At 36.3% G+C, this 15,639-nt stretch overlaps 1 protein-coding gene across 5 annotated transcripts in view; it reads right to left on the bottom strand.

Annotated features, from left to right (window-relative positions):
* LOC127879983 (mucolipin-3-like) overlaps positions 1-15,639 on the bottom strand; it is a 226,306-nt gene that overhangs the window by 201,930 nt on the left and 8,737 nt on the right. For 3 of the 5 annotated variants that reach the window (XM_052427138.1, XM_052427139.1, XM_052427141.1), the window contains 12 exons: positions 13,510-13,606; positions 13,096-13,190; positions 12,744-12,876; positions 12,448-12,571; positions 10,845-10,935; positions 10,639-10,738; positions 9,146-9,258; positions 8,713-8,886; positions 8,284-8,397; positions 7,876-7,998; positions 6,202-6,414; positions 2,306-5,844 (listed from right to left, as the gene is read on the bottom strand). In XM_052427138.1, coding sequence (XP_052283098.1) covers positions 5,512-5,844; positions 6,202-6,414; positions 7,876-7,998; positions 8,284-8,397; positions 8,713-8,886; positions 9,146-9,258; positions 10,639-10,738; positions 10,845-10,935; positions 12,448-12,571; positions 12,744-12,876; positions 13,096-13,190; positions 13,510-13,606 — 1,710 coding nt within the window. In that variant the 3' untranslated portion in view covers positions 2,306-5,511. Of the gene's footprint in view, positions 1-2,305; positions 5,845-6,201; positions 6,415-7,875; positions 7,999-8,283; positions 8,398-8,712; positions 8,887-9,145; positions 9,259-10,638; positions 10,739-10,844; positions 10,936-12,447; positions 12,572-12,743; positions 12,877-13,095; positions 13,191-13,509; positions 13,607-15,639 lie in introns of those variants that run through there. The other 2 variants (XR_008049371.1, XM_052427140.1) reach the window with 2 other exon arrangements.

The raw sequence follows: 15,639 nt of genomic DNA, 5'->3' as shown, positions 1-15,639 counted from the left end.
TGGCGCAGCAGGAGGCTAGGCATGTGGACCTTTTTTCATTAGAGGGGCTGCAGCGGGCCAGGCTGGAAAGCCTGCCGGAGGAGGTGGCATATAATGGGGTGGCAACCAGGAGGGAAATCCAGCTGACATCTGTGGTACGGCAGCAGGTATGTGACATGAGGTGGGCGATATGAAGTGATTACAAGGGTGTCCAGCGAACATCTGTGGTACGGCAGACGGTATGTGGTACATGGTAGCAGGCATGAAGAAATTACAGGGGTAGATAGTAGGAGTCTGTGCCGGAAAACAAGAGTACTGTCTGTTTGCCAAGAGAGGTCCTTTGAGTTGATTAGAAAGATGGTATGCATTTTCCAGACTGTTAATTCTCGCTTTCAATAGTTCGGTTTCTAGTGCAGATATTCTGTCATCAATGTGGTATGTTGGCGCAGACACAGGATTACCATATGTAGGGTAGTTTGCCGTTGTTGATACAGGATCTGTTGAGTAGTTTTGATTCTGTGTGTGAGACGTTTTGTTTTGGATTGAAAGTATTTTATTTTTCAATTCTAATTCCTCTATTCTCTTTTCTAATACATTAAGATTCGCAATAGAGAATTCAAACTGCTGTTGTTTATCGGTATCTTGACGGTTTTCATTCTTCTTATTATTTGGTTTGCCAGATACTGTGTCCTTAATGGAATTGGGCATCTTGATGATACTAGTTGTTTTCTCTTCATTCAGCTTTCTTGTGTGCACACATTGGTCCTTGTTTCCGCCGTCTGTTCCCTGATCTGTTCAGTCATGTTCTGGGAATTATAGCGTTGGTGTAAAGACTCCCTGGGGGTCAGGCTGAGGTGTCGCTTCATTCGTGCACTTCACTTTATGCCGGTCGAGATCAGTCACTGGGGCAATCTGCTGGTGTGATGGCTGTTCAGTCCTCTTGATAGACATAATCTCGTCTGTGTACTGATGTATATGGGCCAGACTTTCGCATTAATCACTTCTAGGGAATAGTTCGTTCTCCATCGGAGCTATATCATCTGTCACAGACGGGACGGACGGGGACTAGTGTGGGGTCAGTATGGACAGGTGCCTACAGGATAGGCAGCTGTAGGGAATGGAGGCCCCATCTTCGTAAAACTTCTCAAAATCCCGGCCTAGCTGTTAACAATGAGAGTGAAACAAGCCTCCGCATCCGTCACAGGTGATCCCGTCGTTGACATTAGTCTGGCAGTGGGCACACAAGTCTGATACAGTGGAGTCTTCTGTTACTTGACCCCCAGCGTTGGACGGTCCTAGTAAGAATGTTCTGTGATACTCTTCTCCTGACATCTGTCTATAGCTGCTGCAAATGTTTTATCTAGGGAAGAGGGGTTGGGATTATGTTCCAGGTTGTTGATGATCTCTGGTAAGATTTCGTCCTGAAAGTCCTGTGTGCATGCACCATTGATGAGAAGTGAGCACTGAGTATTGTAGATATTTATTGTAAACTTTGTGCGTGCTGTTCGGGAACCGTTCTTGCGTTGAGGTCAATTTAATAGCCATGCGAGAATAATCTGTGTACGACAGTGTCCGAGACACCGACTGCGAGATAAAGACAGTAAACTAACGCCATACTGCCATTCTCAAGTAGTTAACAGTTTAAGATTAAGAAGTCAAATCTTTGTAATGCAAACATAAATACATATCAGAACACGTAAAAAACGGAGCAAAATTATAATTTCAGTTATCCGTAGCAGATTTGGCAGTCTATGCTGTATTATACACAGCGGTACAGAATTCGGAAACATTCTTGGAGAAGCACGATAAATTGCGGGGTCACCGTGACATAGTAGGCGCCATACCGAAGATACAGGACTATGTCAGCAACAGAAAAAAGACGGACATCTAGACTTTTATTGCCATAATAACTGAACAAAATATATATTGTTAACTTAGTATTATATGGTTTGTACTATTGTTGGTATATATTATGTATACTTGTAATTATTATAATATGAAATGAATATGTAAACAAGTTTCCTTTTAATCGCGTTAACATGCTAACGATATAAAAGTAAAACAAATAAATATTAATAAACACGTAACATGAAGAAGGCGGAGCAAACAGCGGAATGATATTCATTTGTTAGAACTTAACGACGTTAAAATACCGCTTATAGCTAGGGAATATTGACATAATATTGATCTATATGCATTAGCAATATAAAAAATTGTTACGATACTTAAAGGAGTTTCAATACTGCTACAAGCAAATACATGTTTTGCTACATTATCATGATCACGTGCACAAACAAAACCGAATATAGAACACAATTCAAGCGAATATATTTCTGCTTTTATGACAGTTCAATAGTATAATGTTAATATTGTCAAACAAATTCTTCTAAATATCCGTATGCGTGTCGTAGGTTAAAGAAATGAAAATGAGTTGAACCTTGCTACGGGCAAAACCGGGCGTCCTGCATAAGCGTAAAGTCTCGTCCGCACAAACTGATCTGGGACGACAATTTCCGCTACACGCTACGGACAATTTTGACTTATAAAAATGCCATAACAATTTAATTCGAATAACTCGATGAGTAAACCGTACTTGTAAATCTTGTTAATGTGGAAAACATTGTATTTTAAGTTTAATTTTTTTTACGGAGTTTCATGGCTTTAAAACATTATATTTAAAATTACAAGATGTTCAGAGTATCTAAGGTTCAAAAACAGAGGTCTAGATAAAAAAAATACCTTGTATATGAGCAGGGTGTTTATTGCATGAGCGTAACAAGTCGTTCCAGATTAGCCTATGCAGTCCGCACAGGCTAATCAGGGAAAATACTTTAAGCTTTTATGATATTTTCCATTTATAGAAAGTCTCTTCTTATATAAAATTAAGTTTAGACGTAAAGTGCACTCCCTGATTAGCCTGTGCGGATTCCACAGGCTAATCTGGGACGACACTTTACGCACATGCATAAAACCCCCTTTTCACAGAGCGAGGCTCATATATACAATTCATATTTAAAGCGATACAACTGTCAAATTACCTACACAACATAACGATGTGAACAATAGATTTAATTCGGAACTCGCGCGCTGTGGGTTTTTCCGATTTCCGAGCGCGCGCGGAAGGTACAAACATTGTCATTAATGACATTTTCGGCATGCTTTATAGATATAGCTAATAAAACTAATGTTTGGTAAAGCTCGTTAGTGATGTGCCTTCTAATATAACGGTCTTAGTCTTTAGCGAATAATTTTCGTTACTTTTCAGATTATATTAAAGAAAAGCATCACAATAGAGCTATATCAATAGACATATAAATATCCAACACATATGGAACGATATATTACCGTAATTACTCTATGTTTTCGAACACTCTAAGTTTTCGGACACCCCCTTTTTTAGCAAAAATAATTATTTTTCGTGACTCTTTTTTTCGGACACACGAGTTTTTGTCCGTTATTTATGTCTCTAAGTTTTAGGACAATATATTTTACAGCGCTATTTTACCAAATGTCAAACCTGTTTTCGATATCTAATAACACTTCGATCATGGGGTTTTACAACCAGATTAACATCATAAAACATTGAGGCTGCATGCATGAGGGCAATGGAACATTGCATTTGCGTTATTGGGTAAATACCCTTGTAAACCGGTATTAAACAATGGTTTCGCCCGATAGCATAAGCGTTATGACAATTACCAGGGGTAGTGCCAATTAACAGTTCAATTATCTACCGCAATGGTACTACCCCTTCTCAGTAAAATAACTGTGACAAATACTAAATGTTTCAAATTGTGATGCACCCTATTACAAGTTTTACGAACAATGGAAGGTATTACACAACAACTTTCGGAAATGAACAAACAAAGAATTCATAGTCTGCTTTCATGTATCGGTACATCACATGCTCATTTTTGAACTCGTTGGTCAAAGTACAACCTTTAAGTAACTTTCTGTCAAATAAATTAAGCATTTACAATTATTTAAAATGCAGTGCAAACATGTATAACTGTACTGTATACGGCATGGTATTTTACAAGCGCGTGCTATTACCGGTAGTCGTTGATACAATTGATGCTTTTTTCGGACACTTCCATTTTCGACTCTAAGTTTTCGGACACCTTTATTTTGTTAAAATTTTTTGTATCTAAGTTTTCGGACACCAACAAAATAATTATTTTTAAGTGTCCGTAAACATAGAGTAATTACGGTAGTTCTAGTACTACGAATGGACTGAGGATAGTAAGGTTTTTTTTGTTTGGTACTTGATGTATGATGTTAAATATATCTGATTAGATTTAGTGTAATATGTATATGTTTACGATGGAGTCAATGTCTTGGTAGTTTCGTTGACAAACTTCCATTAAAACGGTATGCCCATGTCTACGCACAGTATATGCAATGACATAGTTACGTAACCGAAGCTGTTTACATGTACATGCAGCATTATATCGTGTTAGATAGTATTCTTACCAATTAAACACGATCGAGATTAGTTCATCTAAAGAAAACTGATTAGATCATGGCATTTTTATCAACTCTAACGAACGTTTGCGCAAAAAAAGTGGTGTTTACTATTCAGCGATAAGAGATATTATTGATTCACTCTCTTTTAAAATATGCTAGTAAGCTTTTGTTTGTACCTACCGCGCGTGCTCAAATATCGGAAAAACCCAGACTGGAGAGTTCCGAATAACAACTATAGCCCGAAGGTAACATCCAACACAAAGGATTAACTCTATAAGGTCAGCAAAGTAATTTATATCTCTGAAAATCACACCATTTTTGCAGTAATCTAGTAGTTTATAAACTGTCATTTAGAAGCCATTATAGGTGTGTACCGCTGACACCTGAAAGTTACAGTCGAAAATAAACTCTTTAACTTGTAACAGTTTATTGGCTAGTTTCATATTCATAGTGTTAGTGTACTTTTTTTGCTAGATATGAATAGAACTTATGTATTCAATTTACTCTAAAAATATATTACTTTTTAGACAATTGGAAATACCTATAAATATTTCTTAAAGGCGATTTAGTTGGTTAGATAACAGATTTAACAATTAAAAAGGATTCGTACCACGAATAACATTTAAACAAATTAAGCCGTATTTAAACCAGTATCCAGTGGAATATAAGTTTACTGCAGAAAGAACTCGGCTAAGTGGACGTTTATACGTCAGATATAAATTTATAATTCAAATTTATAATTCATATACGCGATTCGTGTATTGAAACAAAATTTAACGATTTAACAGGAGAATCAATTTAAGTCATTTCGCGTTGGTAACGATTTATTATAAATTATCAATTTCAATTATCATTCATGAACACATCTGTATTATCACTATGAGTCAATTGAACCAAGGTAGCCAAGTTGAAAAGTGTGTACACTATCCATTGCGCTAACCGAACTGCTTTTAAAGGTAATATTATATATTAAAGATAATTTTTAGTGTACAAATCAACAGCATAGAAATCCAAATGGAAACGCCAGGTTTTCTTTCAACTTGGCCTTTAAAGCACAACTTCCATTTAGTTGTTTCTCCACCATATGAAGGCGATCTCGCACTTTAAGCACCGACAATTCACCACACCCTTTCCATCTTCTTCCATCTCCATAAACGCTTTCAGCGTCCTTGGCATCAGGATGCGCACTCGGTCGGGCGTCCGGTCCACCCGTACAATCTTCAGGAGCTCTGTCCGGAACGCCTTCTCCTCTGTGGACCGATTGTCGCTGTCTTTCATGAGATCATATATGGAATCCCGGAGGCTACTGCGCTCCTGGTCTTCCGTAGTGAGGAACTTCCGGAGCGTCTTTTCCACTGGCCCCAGGTCGCGGTCTTTCGGGGATTGTTTGTAGTATTCCTTAATTGTTACAAGAGAAAATGATTTCCTCGAATCAATTTTCCACTTGAAATAATGAATAAAGGGAGAACAATCAAATCGAATTAAATGTTTTTCTAGTAAAGTATGATCATGATATTTAACATTAAGTGTGCTTTCTCGATTAGTGAATTTGTATTAAAATAGTTTTAATCTTTTTAAAATGGAAGAATCAATTACCTTATCAACAATGATCGATACAGATTTAAATGGACTTATACATGCATGGCCATGACATCTTTCTGTTGAAACTAATAGATCAGCGCCGCATGGTCTACCCTAAACACAATTATACAAGACCTAATGCTATTGTTTGACGGCACCAATATCTCTACCTACCCGGATGGACTCATAGGCACTTAGAAAGATCGCAACAAGGAGATTGATCACGACAACGGTAAATATTGAGACGAAGAGGCCGATGTATACGCGGGTGAACCAGAACACGTATTTGCTGGTCTTGCTAGCATCCAACATGGCCATGGTAGCGAATACTTCGTCACCATAAATGGCGGAAAACAAAGTACCCATTGCAGTCGTAGGCGAACTGAACTGGAGACAAATAGAAAGGATTACTTTTCAACCGACGGGATAATCACATAACAAACAAGATGGCGACATCCATGACGAGACATTTTTTTTCGCTGTATTCAACCGTTTATAACTATGATTTATTGTTAAACTGCAGCTCACTTTCCAGCAATATCGGCAATAACTTGATACGCGTAATATCTTAGCGGGTCACAAAATTACAGTCCCGCTAAGCAAATTCGAAGTGACTAAAGTCGAATTAAAGAGCGAATATTAATAGGAAACTAACGCTAATCACTTGTTAGCTGCATTTAAACAATACATACCAACCTCCACGCAGAGATTTGACTGGAACCAGCTTAGCTGGATCAAATCCCTGACATCATAACCAACCGGGCGATGATAGCCTAGCCACGTGGTACAATAATTTTACCATTGTTATTTTTACATTTTTTTAAATTTAGGTTATTAATTTTTGAAACTCATAATATATTTTCAAAATGTAAAAGCAAATTATACTACTTTTCACAATACAATACTTCAACCCCAAAAATTAAATCCTACCAAATCTGGTAGGATTTTCTTGTGATGACAGAGATAGATTGTATGTGAGAGCAAGCAATGACAACTCTGCGTTGAGATTGAATAAATATAAGTAATGAAGGTTATACAACGGTGGAAAAAACGTGTCTCGGCATGGACGTCGCCATCTTGATTGTCACGTGATAAACCTTTCTGTTTTAATGTCGCCCAATATAAATTAAATGGAAACGATATGTAATTTGATCGAGTAAACACTACATAAATATTTATATAATTGTATTATCATTGTTATTACTATAATAATTATACCATTATATAATTATATTATTATTATATATTTTTTACATAAATATATATCAATATATCATTTATTAAAATTGTTTCCGAAATATGTTGTCATGATTTGACATTATTTCGTAAAGAAATTAAACAATTTCGACTTTAACATCATCAGAGTAATGTTTAGTTCTAAGAAGCGCTTGGGCCGACTAAGAACTTACCCACACTATGTCAATGGCTTGTTTTACGTGATAGAAATGAGTCACAGGGTTGAATATTTACGCTCCTACTCCTAGCTTCACGTGATACGGGCCAATGACGACGTAACCACAGATACAGAACTCCTACCTTCACGTGATACGGGCCAATGAAGACGTAACCACAGATCTAGAAATACTACCTTCACGTGATACGGGCCAATGACGACGTAACCACAGATCCAGAACTCCTACTTTCACGTGATACGGGCAAATGACGACGCAACCACAGATCCAGAACTCCTACCTTCACGTGATAAGGGTCAATGACGAGGTAACCGCAGATCTAGAGCTTCTACCTTCACGAGATACGAGCTAATGACGACGTAGCGACAGATCCAGAACTCCTACCTTCACGTGATACGGGCCAATGACGACATTACCACAGATCCAGAACCCCTACCTTTACATGATACGGGCCAATGACGACGTAACCACAGATCCAGAAGCCGACAAAGAGGATCGCGACGCACATCATGTAGGCAACCACATTACCGAAAGCTTTGTAGATCGTGTTGAACAAAAGCTGTAAGGAGAGGAAAGATGTAAATTTCTTGTTACATTACAATGATAATTTCCTGATTATCACCACAGTCCTCCTCCTCGTCGTCGTCCTCATTCTCCTTCTCCTCCTCCTCATCATCGTCATCATCATCATCCATCATCATTCAACATCATAAGGAGCAGCCGCATTATCAATCATCATTATCTCCAAAATTGTCATATTTAGCATTTTCACCATAACACGCGATTATTTTGCATTTTAATACATCATTAAGGTTTCCAACACGAAAAATATCACACGACATACGTGGAACTTGTTATGGAATTTGAAGAACCGGAGGAGTGTGAACCAGGTAAGAAGGCAGCCGATTCCCAGCACGACAGCATAAGAGTCCAGAGTCGATAGCTCAAAGTTTTTGTTCTGAAAGGTAATACTTTTATCAAATCATATGGTGTGCACATCTGTGAAAGTGTTTAGCTGTCCACGATTTTTAAATAAATAATGGTACCAGCCTTCAAGGGATTTGTTTTAAGTCGGGTGGCCAAATGCAAAATAAAATAAGTTTTAAATAGGAAACTGAATACAATACGGGTTTCTATTTGATAGTGTGAAAATAAAAAAGGCGAAACGCTTTTCGTTATAATTGGCTATTGATTGTACACGTTTTATTTACCAACGTGCAAAACTGTAAATACATACTTATAACGGGCTACGTAAAGAACAGACAAAGCTTACCTCAATTTCGAATAACGCGGCGGAACCGATTATATTCATGACATCGGCCCCCAAAATTAATATCTCCCAGATCTTTAGAAAACGTAAATACTCAGAGCGAGGCAAGTCAGTCTCGTCCTTGTTGATTGGCATGAACAGCTTCTTGTAATAGCGAACCATGAAGGACTTTGTTTGCTAGAGTTTAAAAGAAAAATAGCAATAACGGCGTTCTTGCGAGCGTCTTTAGTGTGTACAATTATAAGTAAGAATCTAAAACTTGTTTAAACACCTGCAGGAGAAAGCGTGTATTTCGTACTTCACATTAGCAGACTTTGGCTTTTATGAATTTAAATGCTTAAAAAACATATGTTGTTAAATTTGTACAAACAAGATTTCGCGAACAAATGTGTAAATAATTCATAAAAGTAAAGAAAATGTGACTGATATAACTTACATAGAAAGCCACAACTCCCCAGCTGATGTTATAGCAAGCGGCCAAGAGGGACAGGACGCTTAACGCTACGACAGCGGCGGCGGTCGACTGAGAAGTGTTCTCAAGGACTGGCTCTAAAATAAAAACCGGCACGCTAAAAGCCAAGTTTAAAGCATTTAAAGGAACATTTTCACGTTTAAGTAAATTGATGAAATTGGCCAAAATGTTTCAGATTCGCAAATGTTCGTTGTAGTTATGATATTTGTGGAAAAAAAAGTACTACTGAGCATTTATAATGCTCTAAAATATCCATTATATGCATCTTTTGACGATTTAAAAACATGAATATTATAAAGCGTTGTAACTCGAAACGATTAAATAATTTTGAGAGTTCTGTTGTTGTCGTTGTTGTTTTATGACACTACGAGGCTTTCCTATATAAAGTATAAAATACATCACTCACTGTATAAGCACGGATGGCCAAGTGGTCTAAGCGTTAGACGTTTACTTCAGGGGTCAGTGGTTCGAGCCCAATAAAGCGTTACTGTTTTTTCTTTATTGTTTTTTTGTAATGGAGCCTTTTTGATCCAACGTTTAAATTTATCAATATAAAGCATTTGATGACAAACTTCAATAAATGCCAAAATCTGTGAAAAAGTCCCTTTAATTATACTCAAGGATAATATGTCTCCGTGTACAGCTCCACCTTTAAATAATAAATTGCTACAAGTAGTTGTGTCTCATTTGGCCGTGTAATGCTTCGCTGCAGGGCTGTATGTGCATCCGTTTTAATGTATTTGTTCCAACAATATAACCACATTTTGACAATTGGAGGTAGTAATTGTAGGGTAATAAACTTGGTGGCTAGTCAATAAAGCATGCTTAAACATGGCTTTACAATATTAAATTGAGCTACCGTAAAAGTACATAATAAATGCTTTAAATACCGGGCAACACGCCCAAAGAGTTGCCGACAACTCTTGCTTAAATGAAAGAAGGATACAACTTGTTCAGAGAAGTATTGTTGATCGCCATTATTTTGATGCATTAACGCATGCAATTTTGTTATGATGCCATAAGAAAGACAACCTTTGCAGAAAAACAATGAATAACGTGCAACGTATATTAATGACACGTTAGTTTTTCTCCCAGCATTTTTTTCTACTTATATTGATTATCATATAAACACAGAAACAGCTTTCAGATATAAGTTTTCAAACTCAGACATGTACAGAGCTTAATTTGAATATATATTTTTTTGTTTTCAATTACTTGAAATACCGCAATGCAAGTTGAAAACGATTGACGCAATCGAGGAACATTTCATTATTGGAATAATAAAATATATGCTATTTTTCGCCTTAACTACAATTTCATCTATGATTTTGATATGTGTTTCACTAGTCCACGAGTTCAACTTTAAAGCTATGAAATAGGGCATAAACATCAGATAAATACAAGTGAGCTTTTATACAAATGACACAACTTTATCAACGTTGCATTACATCAATTACCTGGTAATGAGTAGTTCATTTCTGAACACCGAATTCTGGTCGTCAGAGTTTCCAGCTCCACGTTCACTTGTCCATTGTTGTCAAGATCAGTGAACATAACCTGTGGACAATTATCACAATGTTGCTCGAATTGTCATGGTTATTTTACATTGCAAATGGTGTTTTATTGAAGCATTTTCAATTGGTTGACGAACTAAGAAACTCACCTTTCCCTTAATTCTGAGGCATTGAGCTTTACTGGTAGCTTCCAGAACGCGAACCGAGTGTATTTGGAAGTTAATATAAGTTGCAAGCAATCTAAAAATAGTAATAAAATATGCACAATTAAAGTTTGTTTTAAAAAAATCAAACACACTCATGCACCACTAAAGCACATCGAAGAATCCGCCTAATGCGTAGTCTTTAAGATATACAAAGCACCACTGTGTACTAATTTACAAAGGTGCAAGGTTTGCTAATTCTGACTTATGGCAAGATATACCTTTCAGATTCAATTAAAACCACCACATTCTATGCAATAAGGGCCTACATTAACATAAAATCGTTCTGTAGATACACCCTTCAAGCAAGCCACAATAAGTTTGTTTAACATCGAACAAGGCCCACGCTCAATACGCCAACCCCGATAAGTCTATGAATTGTGCATTCAACAACAGTGCAATCCTTTAGAGATTTGTTTTAAGCCAACAAATAGAAGAAGAAGAAGCAGACAGAGAATATATTGGAAAGTGATATGGCGGAAAAAGTATACATCGTTGCAACTACGTCACTTTATGTTTTCTCATGAACTAGTGTTTTGGAACAGCTAATTGAATATTAATTGAAAAGCAAACTACACAAGGTTTACTCATATTAAATACTCATACAAAGTTACAGTAAATGCCCTATGTGTACCTGGTGTAACCAAAATTACAACCGTTCAAAACAAATCTAACTTATTTGGCCGCAATTGCAAGAAAGGGTTTGATTGCTGGCTATCATCACTGTTGAAAACAGCGTGATATTAAAGGTCTTTAGTTTAACAGTGTGGATTATGCAAAAGTAAAACCACAATTAACATGTCATCGAAGCAAAAACAAACAATTATTTTCTAACTACAGTAAAAAAACTTCCGCTGCATACGACCAGATCTCGAAAACAAAGAATCAACGTTTTTTAAATCCAATCCAATATGGTAATACTACAGGCTTTTACCTCCATGAGTATGCAAAACAAATGCATTTTATGGATATAAAGGCCATACAGCAATCCACTGCTGTTTACTACAGTTATATTGTATTACAGGATGGTCTACTTAAAATAACTTCAATTTTTTAAAAAGCCCTATCAAATGATTTTATTACTTTAGTTGTATATCATCATTCCGTTATGAGTAAACTTCCATTTATTTAACCTCGAGCAATGCTTTACATTTTCTGGGGTCTCAGCGCTACATCTCATTTGTCGAAGCTATTTTGCTGAAACTTTCCAGACCGTGAGAATAATGTTTACATAGCACAGTTGCAAGGTTTACATAGCACAGTGACAAGGTTTACATAGCACATTGGCAAGGTTTACATAGCACAGTTGCAAGGTTTACATAGCACAGTTGCAAGGTTTACATTGCACAGGTTATTTTTTTACTGAAATCACATTTCGGTCTTTTGGTGTAAATATTTTGTGCATAAAACACTTTGCCATTAAATGGCTGTTGTTGTTTCAGACATAAGTGTTAAACTACAACGTACATACATTAACACACAATTTAATCATTACAATTATGAATATATAATTATTGACCATGATAAACTATCTTTTACAAGAGCTTACTTCTTTATTGGTTTTGTTATATTTGATTGATTGAACCCCTTCAAGATGTCGCAGGTGTATGTTTTGTCGCCTGTCTGTTGATCCAATGTCTCACTCAAACTTGCATTTACAGCTATCACTCGCTCTGCGAACGAAAATTAGACATAACATAAACATGTGTGTCATAAAGAATTATATTCTTAGAAACGCAAAAAAAGCTGCGTTTCGGGTTATTTATGTATATATAAGTTTATCCACAAAAAGCTTCATTTTATAACGATAAACACATCTCTCGGTCTGTTTAAAGAAAAGTTCACCTCTTATGGCGATTCCAGAGCTGGCCTCAGTTTCCGAAAATCCTGGGAACTCAAAGTACATTATTTTAATTTCCAGTTTGTCCGTTGGCAGTCGCTCGTAAAACCCAATGGAATCTTTCTCGACGTTGTAATACTGTAAAATTGGGTGCTAAGTATGATAACGTGATACTCAGGTATCAAACGTGAACAGTCGATGTTGATAAATATATTTGAATAGGAAATGTCTCTTTAAAAAATCGAAGAAAATGCAACGGTATTGCAAATAATTGTGTTTATTTGAAATACACGTCCTATTATAAAATCCTTGTGATCATGAAAAAAAACACTACACTATGCATACACATTACAATACCCTTTGCACAGCAAAGTTGATTCCCGCGACCAAGTCATCGATTGTGTACACAGCAAAGTCCCCGTGGGCCGGAGGGTAGGGAAGGGTCTCCCAAGCTGTGATATCAGCGACATGACTTATGACATGAGTAAGTGATAGACATTATCAGATCAGACAAAGAGAAAACTAAATAAAAACAGATGACACTGAAGCAAAAAACACAGCCGATTATAGTAAAGGTAATTAAACATGGTGAACGTATCATACAATTTGTAGAATCACATTCGCGCTATGGTTTGCTGTTTAAGTTATTACCACAATCGAATTATACCATGCACATTAAAACCCGAAGAAGAAGATTGATTCAACGGTAAACAAAATACGTCTACCTATTAAAGTCAAATGTAACATGGAAAACTTAAGCTAAGAACGAACTTGCGTCCCATCCTTTGAGAAATAGGTGCCGCAGAGCCAGATGTCCCCGACTGACCACGTTAGAAAAGTTGGCACGGTCGTTCCCGAAATTGAACATCTGCCAAGAAAAACAAAATAACTCAAGATAATTGAAGACACATCTTTATTACGCGTAGAGATATATAGATCATAATTTATGGAGTTTTTTATCGGTTTGAATTGTTTTAGATGGAAGCGAATTTGATACACCTATTGCTGTGATGATGTCAACATTCTATGACGGCACGATATGAAAAGGGGGTCATGGCGTAAAAAAATAACTCATCGTGTCGATCAAAACTATGATGGCAAGTCATTTTCACAAGAGCATGACGCCAAAAATTATGTGGATTTGTCGACTTAGATCATTTCGACCAAATATTTTTTCGGGAAAAGCCGGAAACATTTATTCCGAGACTTTAACTTAATGTCGTTATGGTGAGTAAAATTAAGAGGGAAAAACCTCCAAAAACTATGACGACAAACCATATTTTTTCACAGTAAGTCTTTATAAACTAATCCGGCCTGACCATTTTATTGGTGTGTACCATATTCTATGACGGTATGATATGAAAAAGGGGTCATTGCGTACAAAATAACTCATCGTGTCGACTAAAACTATGATTGCAAGTCATTTTCACAAGAGCATGACGCCAAAAATAATGTTGATTTTTCGACTTAGATCATGTCGACCAAATATTTTTTCGGGAAAAGCCGGAAACATTTACGTCGAGACTTTAACTTAATGTCGTTATGGCGAGTAAAATTAAGAGGGAAAACCCTGCAAAACCTACATAACTATGTTATTTCACAGTAGGTCGATATAAACTAATCCGTCCTGACCATATTATTGGGGCGAATCATATACGCTTCCGTAGTTTTAAAATAACAACATTTACATGTGTTGCCATAATAAGCTTTTGTCAAACTTACATGTGAATTTATTTGAAAATGATATAATTATCAGGCCGACTAATTCATCTATATTTTATATTTAAAGTGATATTATGGGCATCTAACAGTTTAAAGGTGTCTATCGCAACCGTTTTTTTTCTAGTGTTTTCACTTTACAAACACTTGTATTTGTTAATGCAGCATCAACCTACCAATACAATATCCCGGAAAGAGAAGAATTATGCATTTGAATATCAACCGTATTTTCGTTTTGACAACTGACGACAGAAATGATTCGATATACGATGTGGATCTTAATGTAGTTTTAGTGCACATTCGTTCATACGACACAAAGGCACTATTTTGATTTACGGATCATTTCGGCTTAGAGGACTGAATGAGTAATGTAAAATATTGAATATAATATATATTTTTATAAACAACTGGTAGCAAGATGAGTTGCAGATAATTGGTCAGTAACCACATTTTAACTAACTCTTTTGACCTGTTAATTCTTTTTAGCTCAATTTAACAGTGAAAAATGCCAATAAAATTACTTTAAGCTAAAAATGTAAATCAAGTCGTGGTTATTTGCCATGTTAACGCAATTAAGTATTAGATTTTAAGGATTGAAAGAACAATTTTATTTACCAGAACATTATAGCAGCCGATCCAAATCAGGACACAGCATTAAAACAAATGAAGAAAGATATATTAGATTTATAAATTTTTCTGTCAGAGTCGATGTGCCCCCAAAAAACATGCACAACTGGAAGAGGGGACGTGAACAACATTGCTGAACGAATCTGATGATGTAAAGAAAACCGATTACAGTTTTATATGGATTAGCCTTAGATCAGTTACACGCGCAATCAATCATGTGAAATTGTTTTAGGTTAAGACACGTTGCGCTCTATTTATACATATCATTCGAGACATAGGATTTCTCATCAAAATGCGAATTTAACGTATCAGTTTTGAACTTCGCCAATAAATACATGTCTTTAATACTAAGCATGCGTTCTGTCATAGGCATTCCGTCAAACCCAAACATATACAAAAACAAACATGACGCAAATCTATTTTATCTTCACCACCATTACATAAAAATATCAAAGCCAATAACAATAGCAAGAATGTCTGGGGTATACATTGTGCAGCCAAACGCGACAACAGTGTAGAAATCAAAGACGTTCAAACTGGTAACAATTCAACAAA

Source organism: Dreissena polymorpha, chromosome 4 (assembly GCF_020536995.1).
Source record: "Dreissena polymorpha isolate Duluth1 chromosome 4, UMN_Dpol_1.0, whole genome shotgun sequence".
Classification (NCBI taxonomy): domain Eukaryota; kingdom Metazoa; phylum Mollusca; class Bivalvia; order Myida; family Dreissenidae; genus Dreissena; species Dreissena polymorpha.
This window is presented reverse-complemented; position numbering and strand designations above follow the sequence as displayed.